Raw genomic sequence first — 24,313 nt, forward strand, 5'->3', positions numbered from 1 at the left:
GGGTCGGGGAGACATGAATAGGAGGCTCAGGTGGGAGGGGAGGGGAGATGGGATTGATGAAGGGAATGAGGGGAGAGAAAGCTAGAATTGAAGGACACTTGAGAGGTGATGTGGAAATCTCATGCAGTGGGAACTTTCTATAATATAGGAAGGCAATCCTAATGATGTGTTCAAACAGTGAGAAAAACAGAATCCCTACTGGCCATATCCTGTCACCAAATGAAGCTTCCAGTGCCAGGATTAAGTGTCATCTGATTGAATTGTTGGCTGAAAATGTCTCATGGTTATCCCCAAACAACCCAGGCTGTTAGCATCACAATTGGTAGCTCTTCACATACTGACAGCAGGGTCCCATTGGTGAAGGCAATACCTACACAATTCATTGAACATGGATAGGTTTGAGCTGATGACTACATAAAACCTTCACCCTATGTTCTAGTGTCTATGACATGGAAAAGTATTCTGCAGCCACAAAATATTTGATCTACAGTCTGTTCTGCCTACAAAATTTGCTAGGACAATGGTAAGCAGTGGCAATGGGTTATCTCATTTGACTTAAGGCCCATTCCACCATATGTGACACTGCTTGGGTGACCAAGAACCAGAGTCTAGATAGCCCAGAGAACTAGGATAAAACTAAATACTACTGGTGTATAAAAAAAGTAACAAGAAAATGGCTCCCCATGGTAATCTGCAATGCTTTAATCAGCCATCATCAGAGAGGCTTCCTATGGCAGCAGATTGGAACAAATAGAGACCCAGTCAGACATTACGCAGAAAGAGAGACCTTGGAACACACAGCTCTAAACGAGATGTTTCCATTAAATCTCTCCCCACAGGGCTCAGGGAACCCAGTGGAAGATAAGGCTGAATGAGTCAGGGAGAGAGAGAGGATGTAAGACACCAGGAGAACAAAGCCTTCTAAAGCAACTGAGTAAAGTTCTTATGAACTCACAGAGACTGAAGTCCCAAGACTGTGAGAGTCTTTACCAGGTCCTCTGCATATACGCTGTAGCTTACAGTTAGCACTTCCATGGGATTCCTGAATGTGCAAATGAGTGGGTCTCTGACTCTTGTGAATTCTCTCGTGGCTCTTTTATTTTTCACTTGAGTTGTCTTGTTCAACTTCGATATGATGGTTTTTGTTTTGTCTTATTATATTTTATTTTATGTTTTGTGTTATCTGTTAGAAATCTATTCTTTTCTAATGAGAGACAGAACTGGAGTGCATCTGGATTGGAGAGGAGGTGAGGAAGACTGGGAGGAGTAGAGGAGGGGAAATTTTACTCAGATTATATTATATGAGAAAAGAGTCTACGGTTAATAAAAGAGGAGAAAAGAAAACATAAAAAGCAAAATTTAAAAAATTGAAATAAGGCAAAAAGACAGGTTGAATGTTCTTCCAATGTCTTGCTATGAAAAACGATTGTAATGATTATTTATGTGGGAAATTATAATCTGTTCAGTTGTTCACTATTAAGTTTTCTAGACTTACTGAATATACAGTATCTGTACACTTTCATTTAGTAGTGATACAAGTTCTTTCTGATAGAAAAGATAACACCAAAGACCAGGAGGATGTCATTTTATTTCTACTTGGCAAAAGAAAATAACTTTTTTTTCATACATTATAGTCTGATTACCATTTACCCTCCCCCACTGCTCCCAGTTGCACCCCACATTCCCTCCCATACAGACCCACAGTCTTTCTGTCTCTCCTTAGAAAACAAACAGGCATCTAAGGAGTACTAATAAAATAAGGTAAAACCAAAACAAACAAATTGGGATCTGATAAAACAAACAAGCAAAAAAAAATAGCCAAGAAAAAAGGCAAGAAACTCAAGGTATAGACACAGAAATATACACATTCTCTTAGACAGGAATTCCACAAAAACACAAATCTGAAAACCATAATATATATGCAAAGGACTTGTAAGCTAAAAAGACAAACAAACAAAAACCAAACAACAACAACAAAATAACCCTTCCCTGATACAACAATATGAGAAAGAAATTTCAAAGATGAGTTCATTTTGTTGGCCATCTGCTGCTGGAAATGGGGCCAACACTTAAGAGTGGTGTTTGTCCCCACTGGTGAGACTATCTTGGAGAAAACTAACTGTTCATGGTTATCAGTTGGAGGTAGCTGCTGGGTTAGGGAAGGGGTCTTGTGTCCACTTCAGCTCTAGGACCCCATCTGGTGCAGACCTGTGCAGGCCCTGTGTAATTGCTACAGTCTTTATATGTACATAGGTTCATATGTGCATAGGTTCTACTGTGTTTAGAAGCCCTTGATTCCTTAATGTCTGCCATCTAATCTGGTTCTTATACTCTTTTGACCTCTTCTGCAGAGTTTCTAAAACCCAAGGTGAGATTCGATGGTGACCTCAACCATTTAGGACTAAATGTTCAAAGGTCTATTAGTCTTTGCACATTATTTAGTTTTGGGTTTCTGTATTATATTCACTGGCTCCAGGAGGAAGCCTCTGATGATGATTAAGTAAGACACTGATGCTTGAGTACTGTTGTTAGGAGCCATTTTATTAGCACAAAGGTTCTCAACCTGTGGGTTTTGACCATTGGAAAACACATGTTTTTGATGGTCTTAGGAACTGAGACATCACTCAAGAGCAAAATAACAGTTATGAATAGCAATGAAAATAATTTCATTGTTGGTGATCACTACAACATTAGGAACTCTATGAAAGTGTTTTGGCATTAGGTAGGTTGATAACTACTGATTTAACAGAACAAAAATATTTGATTTTCCCCTATATCCCTGTGCTATCTGGCATAAGGTTGTTGGTCACCCGAGCAGTTCTGGGTATGGCTTCCATCTCACGGATAGGGCCTCAAAGCCAATCAGATATTGGTTTGGTATTCCCACAAGTTTTATGCCCACTATTGTACCAGCATATTATTGGTGAAATTATTAAGGCCACTCCACGTAGTTAAAAGATTTATTTAATGGCATAACTTACAAATGAAGGGATAGGTAGGTTGAGGGTTCTGGGAAAGACACAGCAGTAGTCCGGCGATGTTCTCTGGAGAACTCTCCTCTGTCCACCTCTAGCGTCCGGGCTCCCAGCAGCAAGAGTGCCCTGTACATCCCGATCTCGGGTCTTCAGGCCCTCCCTTGGCCCCGCCTTGTGGGCGTGATAGTTACCAAAGCTTCAATGGGGGTTGGAACTTCCAGACCAAAGCTGGAATGGCTACCCACTACAGCATATCTTGTAGTCAGGTCACCATTGGACATTGGAGGGCTTGTAGGAGGTTTTGTGTTTACCTCTGATAGAGTGCAGAGTATCTTCCAGTGCCACGAACACTAGTCCATAGAGGTGATGGCTCTAGGTAGACACCAACTCAACTTTTCTGTGTTCAAAGAGTTGTGTGGGTGTTGTCTTCAGCAACAGGACCTTACTGTCAGTTTATAGAGAGCAATTTACAATCTTGGCAACAACTTGGGTGGTTTGGGAGTTCCCATGGCACACCTTGGCCAACTATTCAATTAGATGTAACCTATTCCTAGTACTTGAAGCTTCATTTGGTGACAAGAGATATCCAGTTGGGGCTCTGTCTCCTCCATATATATATATATATATATATATATATATATATATATATATATATATATATATTAGGAAATTTCTGTATTCGGTTTCTATATGACCCCTCAAAAGGTTTTATGGACAGGAGGGAGATAAACTCGAGCATGCTTTATATTTGGACTTTATCTAATTGAATGAATCCTGGGCAAAAGGAGCATCATGGACAGTATGAGAGATTTGAAGTCTTAAAATGTTTTGAAAATGCATGGCCAGATACAAAGTTGTAAATGTAAAGAGCACAGAATAATTAACAATAAGAAAGATTGTGTCACCTGAGTATATATCTACAGTGTCAAGGGGAATGAGTTTATACTGAAGTCTAAGTGCAATATAAAACTCTTAAATGATGTCTTCAAAGTCATATTGAATATGGAACAACATAACAGGGAAGTTATTACGTGTTAGACTCTTCTAGATACAATATTACAAGATTTGTATTATTTGGACTTTAAGTACTTGAAAGCTGAGCTACAGAATGTTTGAAATATCCACAAGACATCCAGCTCAGAATTCCAGAATAAAATATTAATTTAAATTTTTCTATATTTACATTTCCCTATTACTCCATCAGGCATATGAAAACAGTGTGATAAGTATATTTGTTTTGTTTCAAAAAAGAAGAAGAAGAAGCAATAAAATCACATACACACATCTAATCTGAGATGTTACAGATGCCTAAAGGGATATGAGATGACTAAAAATATTCCTTTTATCATGTAGTAATTTTTAAGACACATAAGATCCTTTTTCTGTGATCATAATTAGTCTTATCAATAAAAACCAGGAGTCAAATATCAGGGTAATAACCTGAAAGATCAGAGAAGAACAACAGCCACTAGAGATTTCTTACCTCTATGGATCCTCAGACAGAAAGTGGGCCTCCCAAGGGCTGGGATTAAAAATGTGAGCCACCTGGCCTCTATGGTTAACTAGTGGCTAGCTCCACCCTCTGATCTCCAGGCAAGCTTCATTTATCAGAACACAAACAAAATATCACACAGCAATAATATATTTTTAATCACTATCAAAGGCATTTATTAGTTTGTACTCATGTCAGAAACAAGCAAAAATAATTTAATGTCTTCAAAGGTTATGCAAAATTTAGAATACTTAGAAATAAGTAATAACAATATTTATTGCCAAATATAATTTAATTCTCATGAAATAGCCATCATGAGGCTTCACAGAGTGGGCACTATAGGGCACAAGGAACTATGCTTGTACTAAAGCAGGTTCTGAGACTATACACCAGGGAGAAAGCCTGCTCTGCCAGCTCCCACTCCCACAGACAAATCTTATGACCTACCACGTAACAAGGATGTCTGCGTGACTCCAACTTTCAAAGTCAAGATCACCTCATTTCCAAAGTGATCTCACAATGATATAAAAGACATCCCTAGATAAGCACATCCTTTCTCTTATATTTATTGGTGTTAACCTGTATTTGCAGAAAATGAGTATAATCAGAAAAGGACAATATTGGTGCTCATTGTTGTATTGGGTGTTCCCTGCCCCTCTAGCCAAGCACAGTGATCAATGCATTATTCTCATGTGTTAGAATTGCAAGGTGTGGCCCTCCTTTGATTATTAAGGGACTCAATTATTTTGTGTTGAGTATTCATTCTGATCCATATCCCCAAAATTAAATGGCTGCTTGAATAGTACCAGAATGTTACCCCTTATACATATGTATTAACTGGGAATTAATCTCCTAGCTTGTAGCTGCTGCCTGGATGACTGTTGCCCTAGGTTTCTTAGCATTGCTGAGCCCAGAATCCATCACTGATGTTTGACATGGGGCTCTGGTATTATCTGCAATTTGAGTGACAATATGTCTTAGTATCTTGTCATGTGGATGCCACTTCCTTACCATCTGCCTTGTCCTTGAGGGCAGTGCAGATAGGTCATGGATTCCATTCTGTCTCTGTTGATCCAATGTTTTGTGTCTTTGTTGTTGTTGCTATAAACAACATAAGCTAGAGCTGGCATAATCAGAAAGAAAGGAGTGTTCCTGGTGAGCTCATAGAAAGAGATTCAGGAAAGTAGCTAAATTAAATAGCAACCACAGAACGGTATTTTATAAAACACAACAGTACACACTGTACAGCCTACCGCAATAGAGAACACAAGTATATATGTAGATAGTTCACTAAGTGTTTTTGTTGAAAGCTTATGCAGTTTGGAGGCTTTGTGGTATCTCATATTAAGTCAATCTGTAGAAGACTCTCTGGACAAGTAAAGTCTCGATCTTGGAGAAACTGGGTCCAAGGGCAAAACAAGAATGAAATAATGTTCAAGAAAATCCAAACTAGATTGCAAGGTCAAGGTCAGGTCACAGGTGATCTTCATGCCAAGACATTTATAATGGAGGTTGAAAATCAGCAATGGTATGGCTTGAACAGGTGTCAGGTCTTCTGGATACGAATTCTTTTCTTAAATCGCCAAGGACCAACATCGTACTTGCTGTATTTTTAGAAAAAAATAACACACATTGAGAGTTTAGTTTTTAATTTAGCTCCCTCCCTCCCTATTAACAATGGCATAATGTAAACTGGGTGGCAACTTATTAAAACCTGACATGTATAATTTGAACAACTTTGGTAAATTATTGGTGAGTGTGTTATGTAATCCATTATTATAGAAACTATAATCTGCCAAAGAATGATATTCCAGAGTGAGCACTTCAGTACAGGTGCATGTCTTGGTGACTTTGCACAGCTTGTTCTGCACCTGCCTCTATGAACAAGAAAGAAAAAGATTTGCCCACTGAGAATAGCCCCTTATCATTTTCAAAGGATAAATTTGAAATAAGGAGGTTTGTAAAAATGTAAAATCTGATCTCTGTACTTGCATAAGTCTTGATAAGATGCATGTGAAAGCAATCAATGGCATTATTGTAATGTTAGGACCAAGTCCACAGAAAGCAATCCTAGCTTTGCTGGCTTTTAATGGTGAAGTTCACAGACACTAGGTGGGGCCCGCACCTGTCTGGATGACTCCTTCGCTCTCAGCTAATTTCTTGTGTTTGTTTAATTTTATAATTTTAAGTTTATAATAAAACTGAAAATTGTGCCTAGATGGTATGCATATTTCTTTCCTAACATTTCCTAACATCCAGTGCCTGAGATGACAGCAAATCAAATCTGATCACAGCCAGAAAATGTTAGTAAAATACTTATCAAAAGGAAAAGCTTTGGAAGATGGACAGACATCAAGCAAATAAACACACCCCCAGAGGATTTTAACAACAAATATGCAAGCAACCCTGTGACAAGGGTCAAAAGAGTTGAATAGCTGTTCCTCTCATAAATATGTAAGTGGTCCAAGACTCCTGAGACGGCTCAGTTGTTAAAGCAACTGCAAGTATGAGAATTGTTCAATTCCAAGCCTTTGTATTAAACTTAGGTAAACAAAACAGGTACATTGGTGGGTAGTGGGGAGTTATAGTATCTGGGGTGTTTGGGGATATTTGTACACTGTGAAGACATATTGTGGTGATTTATTTAATAAAGAACTGAAAGGCCAATAGCTAGGCAGTAGGTATAGGTGGGACTTACTGCTGTGGGATGTTCTGTATGGCAAATGTGTTGCTGATTAGTCAATAAATAAAACACTGATTGGCCATTGGCTAGGCAGGAAGTGTAGGCGGGACAAGGAGAATAAAGCTGGGAAGTGGAAAGCTGAGTCAGAGAGACACTGCCAGCCGCCACGATGACAAACAGCATGTGAAGATGCTGGTAAGCCACGAGCCATGGGGCAAGGTATAGATTAATGGAAATGGATTAATTTAAGCTGTAAGAACAGTCAGCAAGAAGCCTGCCACGGCCATACAGTTTGTAAGCAATATAAGTCTCTGTGTTTACTTGGTCGGGTCTGAAGGGCTGTGGGACTAGCAGGTGACAGAGATTTGTCCTGACTGTGGGTCAGGCAGGAAAACTCTAGCTACAACTTACAGGCAGAGAAAGAAAAAGAGGGAGATCAATGAAGGCATGAAAGAAAGATGCCACTGAGATGCAAAATGCGTAGGACACAGAAAAGGGGAGAAAGGTAAAAGCCACATGGTAGAATGCAGTTAATAAAAATATGGGTTCATTTAAGTTATAAGAGCTAGTGGGACAAGCCTAAGCTAAGGTCAAGCTTTAATAATTGCTAATAAGTCTCTGTGTCATTATTTGTGAGCTGGCGGCTCTTGCGGGCCACAAGAATATATCATAGAGATTCAGCTGTGTATTAAAGCTGACCTTTGACCGGCCAAGGGTCTGTCAAAAGGCAAAGACATTTATTATGAATATTTGGTGTTATCCAGCCTTTAATATTCCAGCTGTCTTCTGCTATGAAATCCTTGTGTGCCCAGACCAATTGGTAAACAGTTTAGCTCCCCAGACCTGCTGAATTGCTAAGTTACTAACTCCCCTGCTGAGTTTAGGAGACAAGCTGGTGGGAGACACATAGTATTGTTTCTTGTGCTAATGAAGCTCAGCCCATTCCCTCGCCTTGAGGAGGCCTAGTGGTTCTCCAGAGCAATTGACTGAGGACAAAAGGGGCTTTTAAATATCAAGGTGAGAGGTAGAATAACAGTCTTGAGGAGGCAGAGAACTGCTTGCCCAGGGGAAAAAAAGGCAGGCATTTTCTGTTGACAAGGACAGAACAGCATGGCGAGAGAGAAGAGAGGAAGACAGAGGTTCCATAGAGGGTAAGCAGATCTCAGGTAGAGTTTTCTGAGTGCCAGGAGTATAGAGCAGCAGAGATGGAGAAAGAGGATACAGAGGACGAAGATGAGGCTGGAAGCATAGGAGTTTAGTTCTTAGCAGGACTATGAGCTAGGGAACTGAATGGAACTGCAGTTATGGAGACAGGATTTCATCCCAGGGAAATAAAGTAGACAGATAAAGAGCTTGGTATGTCTAGAGTTATTTCTGCCTTGAATGCCTGGTGGAACTATAGCTGTATCTGTCTCAGAGGAATAAAGTTAACAGACATAAGAACATAGTGTACATAGATTTTTTTTCCCTCAGATATCTCATGCCTGACATAGCTAAACCCCTGGACCCTGAGTCATCCATAGGTGGCCCAAAGCAAAGTCCAGTTTACATGGGGGATGCAAAGACAGGAACATCTCTGGGGCATGCAGACAGACTAGTCAATGTACAAGCTTTAGGCCAAATGTGGGAACTTGTCTCCCAAAACAAGGCGATGACTCCTGAGGAATGAATGACGTGTGCAGCTGCCCATTTGTGCACCTTTCCACACACAATTAGTTCCACACATGCAAACACACACATATACAATAATCACATGAAAATATGCTCATCATTCCTTAGCAACTGATTAATCAGATATGTAAGAAAAAACATTGCCCAACCACAGATGACTATGATAGATCAGAAAATAACAAGTGTTGGATCTGAACAGAAAGGTTTAAGAAATTATACCCTTTACTCATGACTGTGAGACTATAAAATGGTACTGCTGTTGTGAAAAACCTCGTATCATTTCCCCAAATGACCAGGCGTGGGGTGACTGAGCACTTCTCTTACCCAGGAGAATAGAAATGTGCTTTCTCTAAAACTTACATGTTTTTGTGTTGCAGCATTTTTCATATTAACCCAAATGAAATACAAGTCAAATGTACATTTGTTGATAAAAATTCTTATATAATGGAGTGTTAGTCAAGTATAGAAAGGAAAGAAATATGCTTCACATGGCTAGAACTTGAAGACACTATGATAATGGAATTAAATCAGACACAAGAGCAGTACATGCTGAGATTTCATACCCCTCCCCGAAAAGTGCTCAGAATAGGCAAATCCATAGACAGAGAAAGTAGAGTCATTGTGATGGGGCTGAAGAGGGAAAAACGGAAAGAGGAATTAAAAATTTCACACTTCCTGCTCATGTTGGTGAAAATGTTTTGACGTGAGAGATTGTGACGTAAAGTATGGAAACTGTGACAGCGGTGCACTGTAAACTCGGATTACTGTCCCCAGACACCCAAACCCCCATAAATTACAATATAAGGAAAAGACACCATACAATTCAGGTGAAAGCAGAGTCCACCAAATACATGCAAAATATATGACAGGATGGGTCAAAGCTTCATTGAAGGGTCAGTTTTTATTTTTCTTAAGTAAAAATATCTTACTGTTCACAGTTCATGATTACTAAGTCTCAGGAAATATCGAGGGGAATTATATTTAAATGCTGGAAAACACTTACTCATGTTCTCGTCCATAACAAAAAAGCTGAAGAATTCCATTTCCCATATTTCAAACTCAATATTTCTTACTCTCTGTTGTATAAACAACAAGGAACTTATATAGTTTTTCTTTGTCTTCTGTTTCTCCAACTTAAGTGAATAATAAATTTCTAATGACTTGATCAGAAATCATAATTTTATGAGAGAATTTATAGTAAAAAATTTAGTAGTAACATTTATCAGCTTCTGAAATTATTTAATACAATATTACTTATCATTTCTCAATGTGAAAGGCTCCTATGGTGTTATTAGTTTTGCTCACACAAAACCTGATCCATTTGCATGTTCAAAGCAGCATTATTTAGAATAATCCAAACCCAGAAAAAAAATTGAAATTTACATGTGCTAATGAAAATATAATAATGGCATAGAATGTTTTTTACAGTTGTTGAAAAATGACATAATATAATTTACAATAGTGATATGAGGCTGTAGGCTGCAGTTTGAAGAGGGATGATGATTCTCTTTTTTCCTTTTTAAACTAGGTTTATTATATTCAACTAGATATTACATGATTAAAATACAGCAAGGAAACATAAAAATTTCTTCATTTATTTGCTTCTTACTCACATAAAATAGATAGATGTTGACCTGAATCTCGAAGAATCTACTTGACCAAAATATGTATTTTTAGTTCTTTTCATGGTGGGGTCATTATCTTTTATGCCTGAAAAGACGTTGACTCTGGAGATGGTACTACAACCATAGAATGCTTATCTAGTTTGTGCAAGAACCTGACTTACTTCCTCAGCTTCCCCACTCCCTCAAAGACATCTCATGTGTTGATTTTAAAACTGGGTTTCCATTGGTGATTATTTATATCATTTATCTTTGTTTTTGAACTGAGTTACATAAACACATTAGGATTATGTAAATATTTTTTGTGTTTTTTCCCCCATTTGTTGTTGTAGATTCTACGAAGAAATTAAAAGACGTTCTTGAAGAATTCCATGGTAATGGCGTGCTTGCAAAGTATAATCCTGAAGGGGTAAAGCTTCTTTTTTTCTTTATCAGTTTAATGATGTGCTTGCTGGGTGAATTTTCTTTATGGAAAATTCTAGGAAAATATGTATATGCGTGTTTACATAAATGCACACATACATATACTTCTGTATATATATTTATTATATATATACATATATACACTTACATGTATATATCTCACATACCATAAACCATTTAGCACATTCCATACAATAAAGTTCATAACAAATTGATATTCTGGCAGACCATTAAATATATTTTAATAACAACATTTATTGATGAAAATACTTCTAGAGTGTTTGTGCTTGAAAAAATGCTTATCATTAAAATACATTGTTTGAGGGCTTTTTTTTTCTAGAGTTAGGAAACAGGATTAGATAGAAGAAAGAAGGATACACTTTAATTCTTACCCTATGATCAGCAGCTTTTAATCCAAAATGGGCACGTAAGGGGCAGGGAGTAATTTCTTCCAGGAAATTATTCTTAAAGGCTTTTGAGATGGTAATAACCATGTGTCTTAAAGAGCCAGCCAAAGGACAATCAAATTTTCATTTTATCTTGTATATTTTTTGTATATAAAATTTTGCCTGATCATCAATTCATTTTAAATACCATATTTTACAGAGTTAATTTCCAAATTATTTGTTAAGTAGTTCTCCATTTTATATCAGCTGAAAGATGTTATGTTTTGAATGTCTGATCAAACTTACTCTGAGTTCTTTTGTAGCCTCACCAACTGAAATTTGGATTTATAAGAATAAAAACAGACCTTTGCAAAAACCAATTATGTTTAAATATGTCATCAAGATAGATTTGTTTGCATACTGAAATATGACTTTGTGGTTTTGCATATTTATAAGAACATAATTCCTACTTATCTTTCAAGATCCTCCTTCTGTGGTATATGAAGTCCAATGCCTAAATTACAACCTCAGAGTTTCCACAAAGTTTTAGAATTCTCAACACTTTTTCATTGTTTCTTCTTTTAGATAAGACCTCACCGTGTAACCCAGGCTGTTCTCAAGCTTGCAAACTCTTTTATTTTTTTTAAAGAAATTCTTTTTATCCATTTTATATACCAACCACAGATCCCCCTCTCATCCCACCTCCCACCCCCCCAAGCCTTCCCTCCCCCCACCATTCCTCCTCCAAAAGGGTAAGGCCTCCTCTCTTGCCCCAGTTATCCAGGTGTGAAGAGTGCATACACACACACCACCACATCTGCCTCTGTTTCCTGTTTTCTTATTCTCTCAACATTATGACACATCATTATGCATTTCAAAAGTAACTCATGCTTTCTTCTTTTAACAAATGTGATTTTGGTGATTTCTAATGATCGAGAATGTATCAGTGGTTTTGGTGCCATTTCCTCTATCCAGTTCTAAGAAAAAACACATTCATGGCCTGTGTTTCCCTGCTATTTTGATTCTTTTTAATGTTGCAGAGTAAAAGAGTTAAAATTAATGGGAAAATCTCAAAGTCCAGGAAAATGGATTGGGGGAATAGAAGACAACATTGCTGAACTGCTGTCATACTACAAATGCCATTAATACTCAATGCTGCAGTGATGCCTGAAAACACACATCCTTACATGTAAACTTGAAATATTTGTCCTCTCAACATAGCATCTGATCATCAATTGACTTAGAATTTGTGTGCAGTGATATTGTTTGCATTGTAGTCCTTTACTCTTAAGGATTCCTTGGATAAAGAACTAGTCTCTCTCTATTACTATTATTTATTTCATGATAATTAACAGTCATCATAGGATTTAGTGCAGTAATTACCAGATGTGTTACTAAATACAATATAATGTCCAATTTTCAATAATGTGCTACCCCTCCAAAAATATGCAAATTTATTGAGTGCATTTAGATAATAATAGTTGATAAACAGAAAGCTACATGTCATATGGCCTACTAGTAACTCTAAATTAAGAGTAAGAAGAATAAAGCTACTCTTTAAACTAAATATTAATAAGAACTTTTCCCTTTAAGAGAAAAAAATAAAGCAGTTTTGTGTTTTATAAAAGCCACTAGAAAATAATTAGGAATACTTATCATTGACAATGAAACCACTCGAGATTCTTTTCCTAGAGATTTAATGTGGTTTATTAAAAATTAAATCAACACTATGAAACAACTCTTACTCTTAAATCACATAGAAAGTTGTTACTCTATTTTGATTGGTCAGAGTACCTCAAAGTTATTTGGTATGCTTAACTATTTATAAGTGATAATTTATATAAGAAAAAAATAGGAACGTGTTTAACCAAGCCTAGTTTTAGAAAGAAAAGTTGGTCCCTCACTTTAAAATGAGCATAGTTTTCATTGTTCCCATGAAATGTGTTTGCAGATTGAAAGCAAAGCACATAGCCCTTGCACTTCACTTACTTCTGTAAATAATAAGGTTATTAAAATTCATTTTTTGTTTATAGTTGGCTAAAATTTTTAATGCTAAAGGTTGTTTTGGAAACTTTTATCAAAGAGAATGTGGTCTATTTAGAATTATTTTAATAGTAAAGAAATACTAGACAAAAGATATGGACAGAATCAATTATAGTTAATTTTTGTATTTAAAAACAATTTGATAATCCTTTCTACATAAATTATGTAAGGGAAATTTAAATGAAAGCCTTAAATGTTCTTTAAAATTTAAAATCTTAAAAATCCTGATGTTCTTAAATTAATTAAAAGTAATATTTTAAAATGAATATCTTTTCAGCAAGACACAATGATGCTTCTCATGAAAACAGTGAACTTTGGTATATGAGAAACTCCAGCTTGTTTTTGCATGTTTGGTTTTATTGTTTGTTTTTGTCTTGGATGTCAAATTTGATTACAAAATATTTTAGCCTTTTAAGGCATTGAGGACAATTTGATATGTTTTACTAATGAAAGGAAACATTGCAAGAGAGGAATAAATAAACTCTAATAAAATTCATAGATACACATTCTTTGTTACCCTCTCTGGAAGGTTTTAATCACTGTGTTTTATTCATTATGTTTGATTCACATCGATAGGAACTATGCCTGTAGTTATGCTCAAAGACTGGTCTAGTCAATTGTTCTCAATTTTTTGTTTACATCAGACTTAGACCTACTTAAAGCATGGATTGTTGCCTGCCTCCTCCCTGTTCTAAAAGCTCCTTGAGTGTTTCTGGGGTTGGGCTCATAACTTGCTTTTCTGACATTTTCCCAGCATATGTTGATGCTGTTGTTTTGCAACAGCATTTTGAGACCCATTTACCCAGGGTACATTTTATAATCAATACATAATCTTGAACTTTTAGTGAAAATATCAGCAAAATGAGATAATGGGTACAAATTCTCTTACATTAACACATGTATTCTTTCTTTCCTTGCATGCACAGAAACAAGACATTCTTAACCAAGTAAGACATTTTCTTTTCTATTGAAATCTGCCTTCTTATTTAGACTATGAATTCCTTACCCATACCACTAAGCTATACTTATATAACTAGGCCCTCATAGCATACTAGATCACCTACAATACCTAAAGTTGTAACTGAACAACAGAAAATTTCCCAATAAATATCTCTAGTAGAGATCTGATGCCTTGATGGGATGAAAAAGTGTTCAAGGTATGGATTTGGTCTTTGAGACTCTGGAGTTTAATTTTCAAACTCTAATGGGTAACCAAACATATCAGTTTCAGGTAAGTTAATTTATTTAAGGAAATGGTTAGTTTATTAGTTTGCAGTGTGTGTTTGAAAACTGAATGTAAAATAGAATAGTCAGGACTTTTTGTTTCATTTTTGTCTACAATCCTATGTTAACTTTGAGGAGTAAACAGATTTAACAGGCTACTGATATTCCCCTCTTGGGAGAAAGGTAAGGCATCCATTGCATCCACATTGTGTGCCAATGAATTCTCACTAACAAAGCTCTGTTAATAGTTCAGTGAGGGCACAGAATCTCTGTACTTTATTGGCTGTTCTAAATGGATATTTCCAACACAGAAGAAATACTAGGGCACTTATGTTTTTGTTGATTCAGTAATATTTTTGGACCCAGGGAAAAGGTCCAGTGTGTCTAATGCTTCTTGTGTTGGTTTAAGGTCCTGATTGTGAGTACCTAGCACCCAAATGAGAAGACTGGTATGGAAGTGCTGTACAGCAATTCCAATTCTGCAAGGCAGAGAGAGAAAGATCCTGGAAGGTTGTTGGCCAAACAGTCTAAACAATCAGTGAGCTCTAGCTTCAGTGAGAAACAGTGTCTCAAAGGATGGAGAGCAGTAAAGGAAGACAGATGGCACCCACCTCTGGTCTTCCTTTATGAAAACACACTCATTGCCATACATATGTATACATATACATATATTTCTACTGCTGTGACAAAACACTGTGACCAAGGCATCTTACAGGATAAAGAGCATGTTTGGGGCTCAGGGTGTCAGACGTTTGGTTCTGTGATGATTATGGTGTGGAGCACAGTGATAGGCGTAATGCTGGGGCACTTGCTGAGAGCTTATGCTTGAAAGTTCACAGTCACAAGGCAGAAGAGACAGAGACACTGGCAACAGCAGCTTCTAAAACCTCCAGTCTCACTTCCAGTGTCACACGTTCTCCAAGAAAGCCACATCTCTTAATCTGTCCCAGGTGGTTCCACCAACTGGGGACCAAGTATTCCAATATATGAGCCTATAAGGGACATTCTTATTCAATGTCCTTCAATTCAATGAGAATTCATTCCATTAACACACAAGACATGTCATATACCTAGTATTGCCATTATATATGATTAGCAGTCTCCATAAGCCTCTAATGTTTTCTTTCAAGTTAAGGATAATAAAGTAGGTAGTCCCGACTCAGAAGAATAAAAAGAAAGATATGTGTGGTGTATGTATATTCACATATATTCTCCTAAGACGAGGTTCCACTGAGATGGTAGTCACTGACCATAATAGCGGTTACCATCCTCCATTGTAGAAAACAGCTACTCATCACTTTGTCTCTCAATTTTGTGGAAACGTGTTAGCTCCTCGAATTCAGGCATTTCTATCCCAGTATTTAACGGTTCCTTGGAGGCAGTTGCCCAGTCAACAGTTGTCTTCTGTGCCCGCCTGCTCATTACTAAGATCGCTCAGCATCTTTACTCAGCAAACACATCTTTCCACACCACCTGCCCCGCCACTTGGGCTCTTCAAAAGTTGGTGTCGGAGTCAGCTCTTGCTTTCTTTTAGTCAGCAGAATGTTTCTGGGTTGTGTTATTGGGCCCAGCCTGTGTTCCATGTGCTAACATACCTCAGCAGGCATCTGATCAACTGGAGAGCAGAATGAGGAGGCCAAGCTGAGAAGGAGCACAGCCAGAGCACGTGCACAGCGAGAGCAGGTGCTAAGAGTGTGAACGTGTTGTTGCTCTGTGTCTGCTCCGCTCCTGACTGGGATGGGGAGTTCTCCACACACGTTTCCTGTTAGTAGTGATACTTGACTTAAGGCTCAGGTATGCTTTTACAGCTCCTAAACTTGCCCCAACTGTGGTACCTGTTCTATAGTTTTTACTAAAATCTAGACCTTTCATATTCAGACAAGTGAGATATTCTGACCTTATTCTAAGAAACCTGGAAACTCAGAACCTACAGAGCATAATGTTGACAACTAAAGTATATTTTAAATGACTTCAGTAAGGATATTGATGCTAATACAATTAACAATAAAATTAACACTCTTGTAAAATATTATTAAAATAAGATAATTATCCCCCAAAGTCAGTTCAAGATTTTCTATTAAATGTGAGAAATGTACAACAGGAAAACATGATTTTTTTGAGGGATAGTATTTGGTTCAAATTCCTCACATCTGCCACCTTCAAAGACAAGCTTTCTGGCTTTAGTATGTTTATCTATGAAATGTAGATATTTTTAAGTGTTTTATGTTGATAAATTTCAATTTTTAAAGTACTTGAAAAATATATAACTCTTTGTTTCAAACCAGGTGTCACATTAGTGCTGAGTGACAGTGATTAGGACCACACTTTGGGAACAGCATCATTTTATTCATAACTCCTCAATCACGTACCAAAGCTGTGTGTGAGGATGTCTAGTATCTCTACTCCCAACCAATAATAAATTCTCAAATTTCTCAAAGGCTCATTTCCTCATTTCCGTTTAAGTCAAACACAGTATCATTGTCCTTTATAGCACTAAGACTGCCTGTTTTCTTATTAGCAGCCATGCTATGTGCTGCGTAGCCAGGGCATTCCCTCATGCTGTCCAGGGACAGTAGCACTGATCCCTTGCAACTGCTGTTACACACAGCTGTCAGGTGCCAGGTCAGTTTGAACGCCAGGAACACAAGGAGACGGACTCAGCCCTTCTGCCTCTCTTCCCTGCTACCATCAATACAGTCGCAGTGACTTTCTTTTCTTATTAATCTGAAGTCGGTGGGAGTTTTGAATACACATCAGCAGACTGCACAATGCCCTGTGCACTGCAACTCTGTATGCTTTACCTAATATGCATGATTTATCCTTGGAATCTTTGAATTTTCTCCTGGTACATGGGCTCAATTTTTTTTGTTTGTTTGTTTTTTTGTTTGTTTTTCGAGACAGGGTTTCTCTGTGTAGCTTTGCGCCTTTCCTGGAACTCACTCTGTAGACCTGGGCTCAATTTTTAATGCCAGATACTAGGGGAATTGCTCTAGTAAAGAAAGAATTCGGGGCGGTGGTGGCGCACGCCTTTAATCCCAGCACTCGGGAGGCAGAGGCAGGTGGATCTTTGTGAGTTCGAGGCCAGCCTGGTCTACAGAGCGAGATCCAGGAAAAGGCGCAAAGCTACACAGAGAAACCCTGTCTCAAAAAAAACAAAACAAAACAAAAGCCGGGCGGTGGTGGCGCACGCCTTTAATCCCAGCACTTGGGAGGCAGAGCCAGGCGGATCTCTGTGAGTTCGAGGCCAGCCTGGACTACCAAGTGAGTTCCAGGAAAGGCGCAAAGCTACACAGAGAAACCCTGTCTCGACAAACCAAAAAAAAAAAAAAAAAGAAAGAATTCTGGTGCCGAGTCTTGAGATGGTATTTATAATAGGTACTGATGAGACTGACTATTTATATCATAATGTAATTAAATTAATAGGAATGACTTCTTGGAGATTTCTAATTATTAATCACAGGATCGAGACTGCACGTTTACTATGATCCACTGTCTTATGACCTATGGAAACATTGAAAATTTTAGAATGGACCATCTACTATACCATAGAGAGGCTGGATTAATGATGTGGCAAGTTTAATAGCTATAAAAATCATGATAAATGCTAGTAAATCATAGAGAAATAAACTGTAAATTAATATGTATAATTCATAAAACAAATTCTACTAACTGAGCCAGTTACTTTCTCAACAATGAAATATAAAGGCAAGCTTTAATGGATCTGGAATGACTTTGTTACCTTCCTTAGGTTAATAGTAAGAGCCAAGTTTATGTGTAGATTTTAGATAGTCTAACAGCTAAGGTTTTGTCTATTCATTCCTTTGATGACGTTCATTAGATAGGAGTTACAAGCCCTCTTAGGATAAATCATGCCTTTGGAATATTTAAATGACCTATTGACTCATTTTCAAAAATAGTTTTATTAATGCTGCCTTGAAACATCGGTTATTTTGGAATTTTGTCTGATTTTTATTTATATATTTCTATCACTAGGGACAGCACTTTCTGAAAACCACAGAAAGACACTAGAAGACAGTTCCTCTAGGTATTCTGGTGGGAGGGAATGGAGTATCTAAAATTTTTGAAATAATTTTTAGGTATTTTTATTAGCTACAAAAAATATAAATAGTATTTTTAAATGAGTGATGTAAATCTCCACTTGTAAACATAATTTCAAACATAGCATGCTCAACTGTCTTGCATGGAAGAGGAGACATCATTTACTGAAGCTGTGTGTGCAAGTGCAGCTAGCAGGATGTGTGACTATGTGGAAAGCTTCCAGAAAGTTAAAGTATATTGCACTTCCACACCCAGCACAGTAAGGCACACTGGGCAGTTAAAGTAACACAACAGTCACAGGTATTTTCAAAGTGTGCAATTGAACACTTCTTTACTTTTATTTTTATACTTTTTAATTTATATCTCTTACTTCTGAAACAGCAGGCTTATTTACATATAATGCTTTTATCATAAATACCAGCTGCAAGGCAGATGAGGGAGATTAGAAATCCTAGCATATGGGAGACGGAATCAGGAGGATTAGGAGTTCAAGGGTCTCAACTACATAGTAAGTTTCTAGATAGCCTGGAATACTTGAGACACATTTTTAAAAAATATAGTGAATAAATAAAAATAAATATAAAAAGTTGCAAAACATCTTGTAGTGTGTGTGAACACTGAAAATAAGGCCATAAAAATATATTCTTCTCCTTGAAGTTGGTAAAACTTTTAGATCCATGGTGCCAACTAGAAGCATTGATGACAAGCAGTTTAATTCAACTTTAAAGGCTTGCTTGTCTATAAAAAGGAGCAAAGTTAGCACGCACCTCTTGATTTTGTGAGGATTCCATCAACACACAAGACATGTCATATACCTAGTATTTCTGTTATATACAATTAGCAGTCTCTGTGAGCCTCCAATATTATCTTTCAATTTAAGGAAAATAAACTAGGTAGTCCTGACTCAGAAGAATAAAAAGAAAGCTTAAAGACTTCTAGAAGAAATAAATGCCCTGACTCAACTGTAGAGTCTTAGATCCTAACTCACATATGCTGACAGAATATATCCTGGTTTTAGTCTCTTTCACAATAGGATGTTTCTCCGAATACTAATTCTGGTAGCTGGGTGACTGATGGCACCTTTACCCCAGCACATGAGACTGAATCTAGTATGATCATTGAGAACTTCATAAATAGAGAAGGCTCCAAGCCCAAACCTTCCAAAGGAAAAGAAGGAAAAAGTGACGCGTGGTTTTATTCATTTTCATGTACTAGAATAAATATTAATGTTACAACTTTAACGTTAAGGGGGTTTTGAGAGAAAAGGATCCACATGGCCAAATATAATAATGAACAGGATGGGGAAGTGTGTTTTGAATTTATGCCAACTTGGCAGTAGCATCTGAGAAGTCTGTGTTCTTTATAAATTTTTCTGTTATCATTCTAATTAGTCTGTGGCTGCTTCATAAAGAAAAATATTAAAAATGATTTTAAAAATTAAGCATGGTGTGTGTGTGTTAGAATCAGTAGCCAATTTTTCTTTAAATATTCAAGTCCCATGCAGTTTCTTCCATTCATGTTTCCGTTAATGAGCATTATAAATGATCTTATTCTATTCAAAAGTGAATTTTCCAAAACTAATGACAGCAGTAGAACTCACATATAAATGTGAAATTTCCCTGAAATTTTATATTGTAAAGGAATTATGTAAAGTAAGTCTATCATGCACTTATCACTAAAGTCTTATGATTTAGAAGACATGATTGTTGGTGACATTTGAAATGATTTTATAGAGAAAAGTAATGGGTAACTCAGAAAACATTGGAAAATATTTCCGTGATAACTGTGAGTTGGAAACACTGAGTCAGATAAGTTTGGGCTATAAGTCATGTGGGTGTCACAGCACTGTGCCATATACAACATCAGAAGTTCAACAGAAAGATTTGCCCCCAAGAATCCTGTGAGCATGGTGGGAAGCAACTTCACTTCTTCCATAAAAACTTTAACCTTGGATCTTATGACATCATCTCCTAGGACTCAGTGAAGAACTAACAGAACCCTCTATTCTTAGTCTGTAATGGTCCTCCTTTAGGAAGTGAGATATTTGAAAATGTTTTGCTTTCTGAACTCAGGATTTTGAAAGTGTTGCCTGATTACAGATCCAAAAGGAAAAATAAAGTTTTAATTTAGGAGGAGACAGTGAATTTTATCATTTTTGAGCCAATAAAAAAGACAAATTAATATGCAAAATAACCCATGTATATTCAAGACATAACTATCTTTTATGATTTTTTTTACAATCAATATACCCAATGTTCTGTAAAGTACTTTATACAGATTTTTATTCAGATAACAACTGTGAAGTGTTGATTTTATACACAATTATATAAAGAAATTACTAATAACAAACATAATGGATTATTATATTTTTTGAGATTATATTCAATTAAAAAATACAAACTATATATATATATATTATATAACTCAATCAATTAATTACTCATACTTTAAAAATTTATGTTTTAGGTGATATCTTGAAAAGATAACAGTTTAAGTTTACCAAAAATAATAACCAGACATCAGTATGTTCATAATGAATAACAATATAGGTGGTATACATTCTTTCTCCTTCTCAAATGCTACTAAACATACAAGATAGGAAATTTTTCATTTAAAAAGAAATAGTTTAGAGAAAATTTTCTTACCTTTCAGGTACTCTTAAAAAATGAAAAATAATCCACTGCCAGGTTTTCCTGACTTTTACCTTCCTCTCAGGGTCCTAACTAACCGGGTGAGGGAAGGTCCCGCCAGGGCTCTGTGAGGCAGATCTTCCGATGCACACTGTTGCTGCTCACTGACCTGGTTTTACTCTGCCTTCTTCTCTGTAACTCTTCTAGGACTCTTAGCTGATTAGTACACTTTCCTGAGTCTTTCACTGTTCACCACCTGCACCTGTTTCCAGAGAACCCTCCTCTAACATGTTCCTTCAGTCACAGGAGTATTAGTCAGGCCTGGTCAATAGTGTCCACATGCTTTTGTTCCCAGAGCACCCACAGCTGCTCAGTTTGTCTGCAACTGTCAGCCATCCCACCTGCTGTCCTCCTCTGCTTCCAGAAGGCATGCTCACTGGAGACTCCCGTGTAGTCCATACTGAGCTGGAAGTCTGACTATGGCTTCCTTCGGTAGCTTTTTGAGTGGACTTGGTACTCTTACTCTGAAATGACTGCCTTCGGATGAATAGGGATTTGAGAAGGGCTGAAGACCTTACAATATGTTCCATTAGAGGTCTGTATGCGATGTTATGGAATGCTTAATCAATTGGTGTTGGTTTTAATTTGAAATTATTGTCAATCACTTTTTACAATTTTCAAAAGAAATAATCACCATTATCGTGAAGAAAAGATGGGGAAGTTCTATCATTCTGTGTGCCTGCTATTTAAATATGTGAATCTACATTAGCTTGTTCATGCTAAGTATCTGAGCTACTCAACACAAATCTGTGGGTTTGGAAATAACAGTTCCAGTTGATGGAGGTAGAAAGAAAATTTCAAAGGGTAAAATTTTATGTCACACTGTTGCCATGGAGATAGAAACATCTAACTAGAAATCATGTTATCTTTGTTCTACACTATCAAAGGGGAGACACAAACCTGTCATTGCCAACGATAGCATAGAACTGCCAAGCCTTGGCCTCATATTACTATCTTTCTTTTTTAGACTTGGATATAGAAAACATCTCAGGTAATTTCTGTTACTAATGATTTGAACATGGTACAATGTCTTGTCATTTCACTGGATCTGAAATCACATATTTAAATTTGTTTTTTCAGACCATAGATTTTGAAGGCTTCAAGCTGTTCATGAAGACCTTTCTGGAAGCTGAGCTCCCTGATGATTTCACTGCACACCTTTTTATGTCATTCAGCAACAAATTTCCCCATTCCAGCCCAAATGTAAAGAGCAAGCCCGCTCTCCTTTCAGGTGGTAAGTATGCTTAGAAATGAACATATCGTAAGCCTTGTAAAAGAGACGTGCGTTTCACATCATTAGACTGAAAATGGTGTGTCTTCAGTGGAATCTATACTTGGGAGTGATTTTTAAAATATCCCAGTACAATAAACAATATAGAAACTAGGATTCATTATGACTTATAATTTGACATGGAAGTCCATGTTTCTATAATGATCTTAAGAGGCATTTTCATCAAATTTGGAAAAAAAATTAATTACTAGACAAATATAAATAACTATATATTTGAAAATATAATAATAAGGAACCTATGTATAAGAAATGTATAATATATATAATCAACTGTGACATTTATCAATATACATTTAGATTCAGATCTGTGAGCTCAGAACATTTTAATTTTTCTTACATTCTTGCAGCACAGTATGGTTGGTTCTTTGACCATGTGTAGTTTTTAACAGATGCATAGTACATTAGTAGCTATTGATAATTAGTCCAATCAAGAAGTCAGATACTTCATTGTATTTCCCCAAGAATATAAAACATGAATTTGTTTAGTAGGTGATAGAGAACTGAAAAAAATAGCACATAAAAATGAAGTTGCTGGAAAAATAAGCAGCCTGTACGGTCCTTAGGTTAGAAGATCTGTAAACCAGAGTCTTGCAGCTGGAACCCAGCTCTGAGGTAAGAGCAGTGTTTGGAGGATTTAATCCAGGATATTTAGTATAGGACAACTTCCTCGGCAGCTTCCTGAGGTCAGTTCAGTGGGTTCATTAGCAGACTTGAACCTCAGACTCCTGGAGTACATACAAGGACAGCTGTGCTTTACTAACTAGAGGGGAATCATCGTGTCTCAATTAGTGCCAACTCAAGCTGGAGATGGAACACCTCTGCTACCCAAATCCCGTGCCTTGGGATAAAATGCTAAGGTAGTTATCCCAAAAGAAGCTGACGCTGTCCTTGCTCCCATGTCCTCATCTCTGACTGCGTCTCTTTAGACCTAAAGGACATTCAGTTCCATATTGCATGTTGCAATGCAGTCTTAAAAGATCTTAGGAATATTCCAATTCAGAAAACAAATTTATTCATGTGATACTTATTAATATTTCCTTCAATAAAGATGAGACATTCTAGAAGTAGGATAAATGAATCCATCACAGAACAAAGTAACTCATTTAAGAAAAATTGCTATCCAAAAGCAAAACCAAAGTGAGTTTTGAAGCATAATATTCCACTGTTGAAACTCTTTGTGCATGGCTTCCTGTAAGTCAGCTGGATGCTCACATCTACATCTGTTTATTTTTGTGTGCTCTGTCAAGTAGTCTCTTACATACTTCAGTGTACATTCCTGAGAAAGTGAGGATGAGAAAAACACTTAGTATCGATAGGAAAATCCTTCAGACATCAACAGATCCCCCAAAGCTCTCAGAGTCCTCAGGAGAGTCACTGGTCTGGAGTGCCAGCCATAGTACCATGGACTGCAGTGTAATGACTGGTAGTGAGAGGAAGAGTGTAATCCCTGCACTGTGATAACACACATTTAAAAAATGAACAGGTGGTAGAGCTCAGCAGACCACAAGCTAGGCAGTCTGATAATTGTCCGGTACCATAGCAGCTTGTGCTGTTTCCACACAAATGGCAGTACCAACTTTTTCAAGTAGAATCGATGTGGTGCCCGCTTTCTAAAATCAAGTGTCCATGGGATGGTGCTTCACGAGACGTGACAACTAGGCATCCTTATCATAATTGACTCCTGCTGTACATTACTTGAGCACCACTCACTTTATAATAGCTGGAGAAAGCTCTCCATGCTAGCCCCTTGGTTT

The 24,313-nt window shown here is 37.1% G+C and overlaps 1 protein-coding gene across 7 annotated transcripts in view; it reads left to right on the forward strand.

Annotated features, from left to right (window-relative positions):
- The window catches only part of Dgkb (diacylglycerol kinase beta), a 713,645-nt gene that overhangs the window by 164,300 nt on the left and 525,032 nt on the right, over positions 1-24,313 (forward strand). For 4 of the 7 annotated variants that reach the window (XM_052738362.1, XM_052738363.1, XM_052738360.1 and 1 more), the window contains exons 3-5: positions 10,776-10,852; positions 14,222-14,242; positions 22,349-22,502. In XM_052738362.1, coding sequence (XP_052594322.1) covers positions 10,776-10,852; positions 14,222-14,242; positions 22,349-22,502 — 252 coding nt within the window. The remainder of the gene's footprint in view (positions 1-10,775; positions 10,853-14,221; positions 14,243-22,348; positions 22,503-24,313) is intronic. The other 3 variants (XM_052738366.1, XM_052738367.1, XM_052738365.1) reach the window with 1 other exon arrangement.

This window comes from Peromyscus californicus, unplaced genomic scaffold (assembly GCF_007827085.1).
Source record: "Peromyscus californicus insignis strain IS unplaced genomic scaffold, ASM782708v3 Scaffold_15__1_contigs__length_86483966, whole genome shotgun sequence".
Lineage (NCBI taxonomy): Eukaryota > Metazoa > Chordata > Mammalia > Rodentia > Cricetidae > Peromyscus > Peromyscus californicus.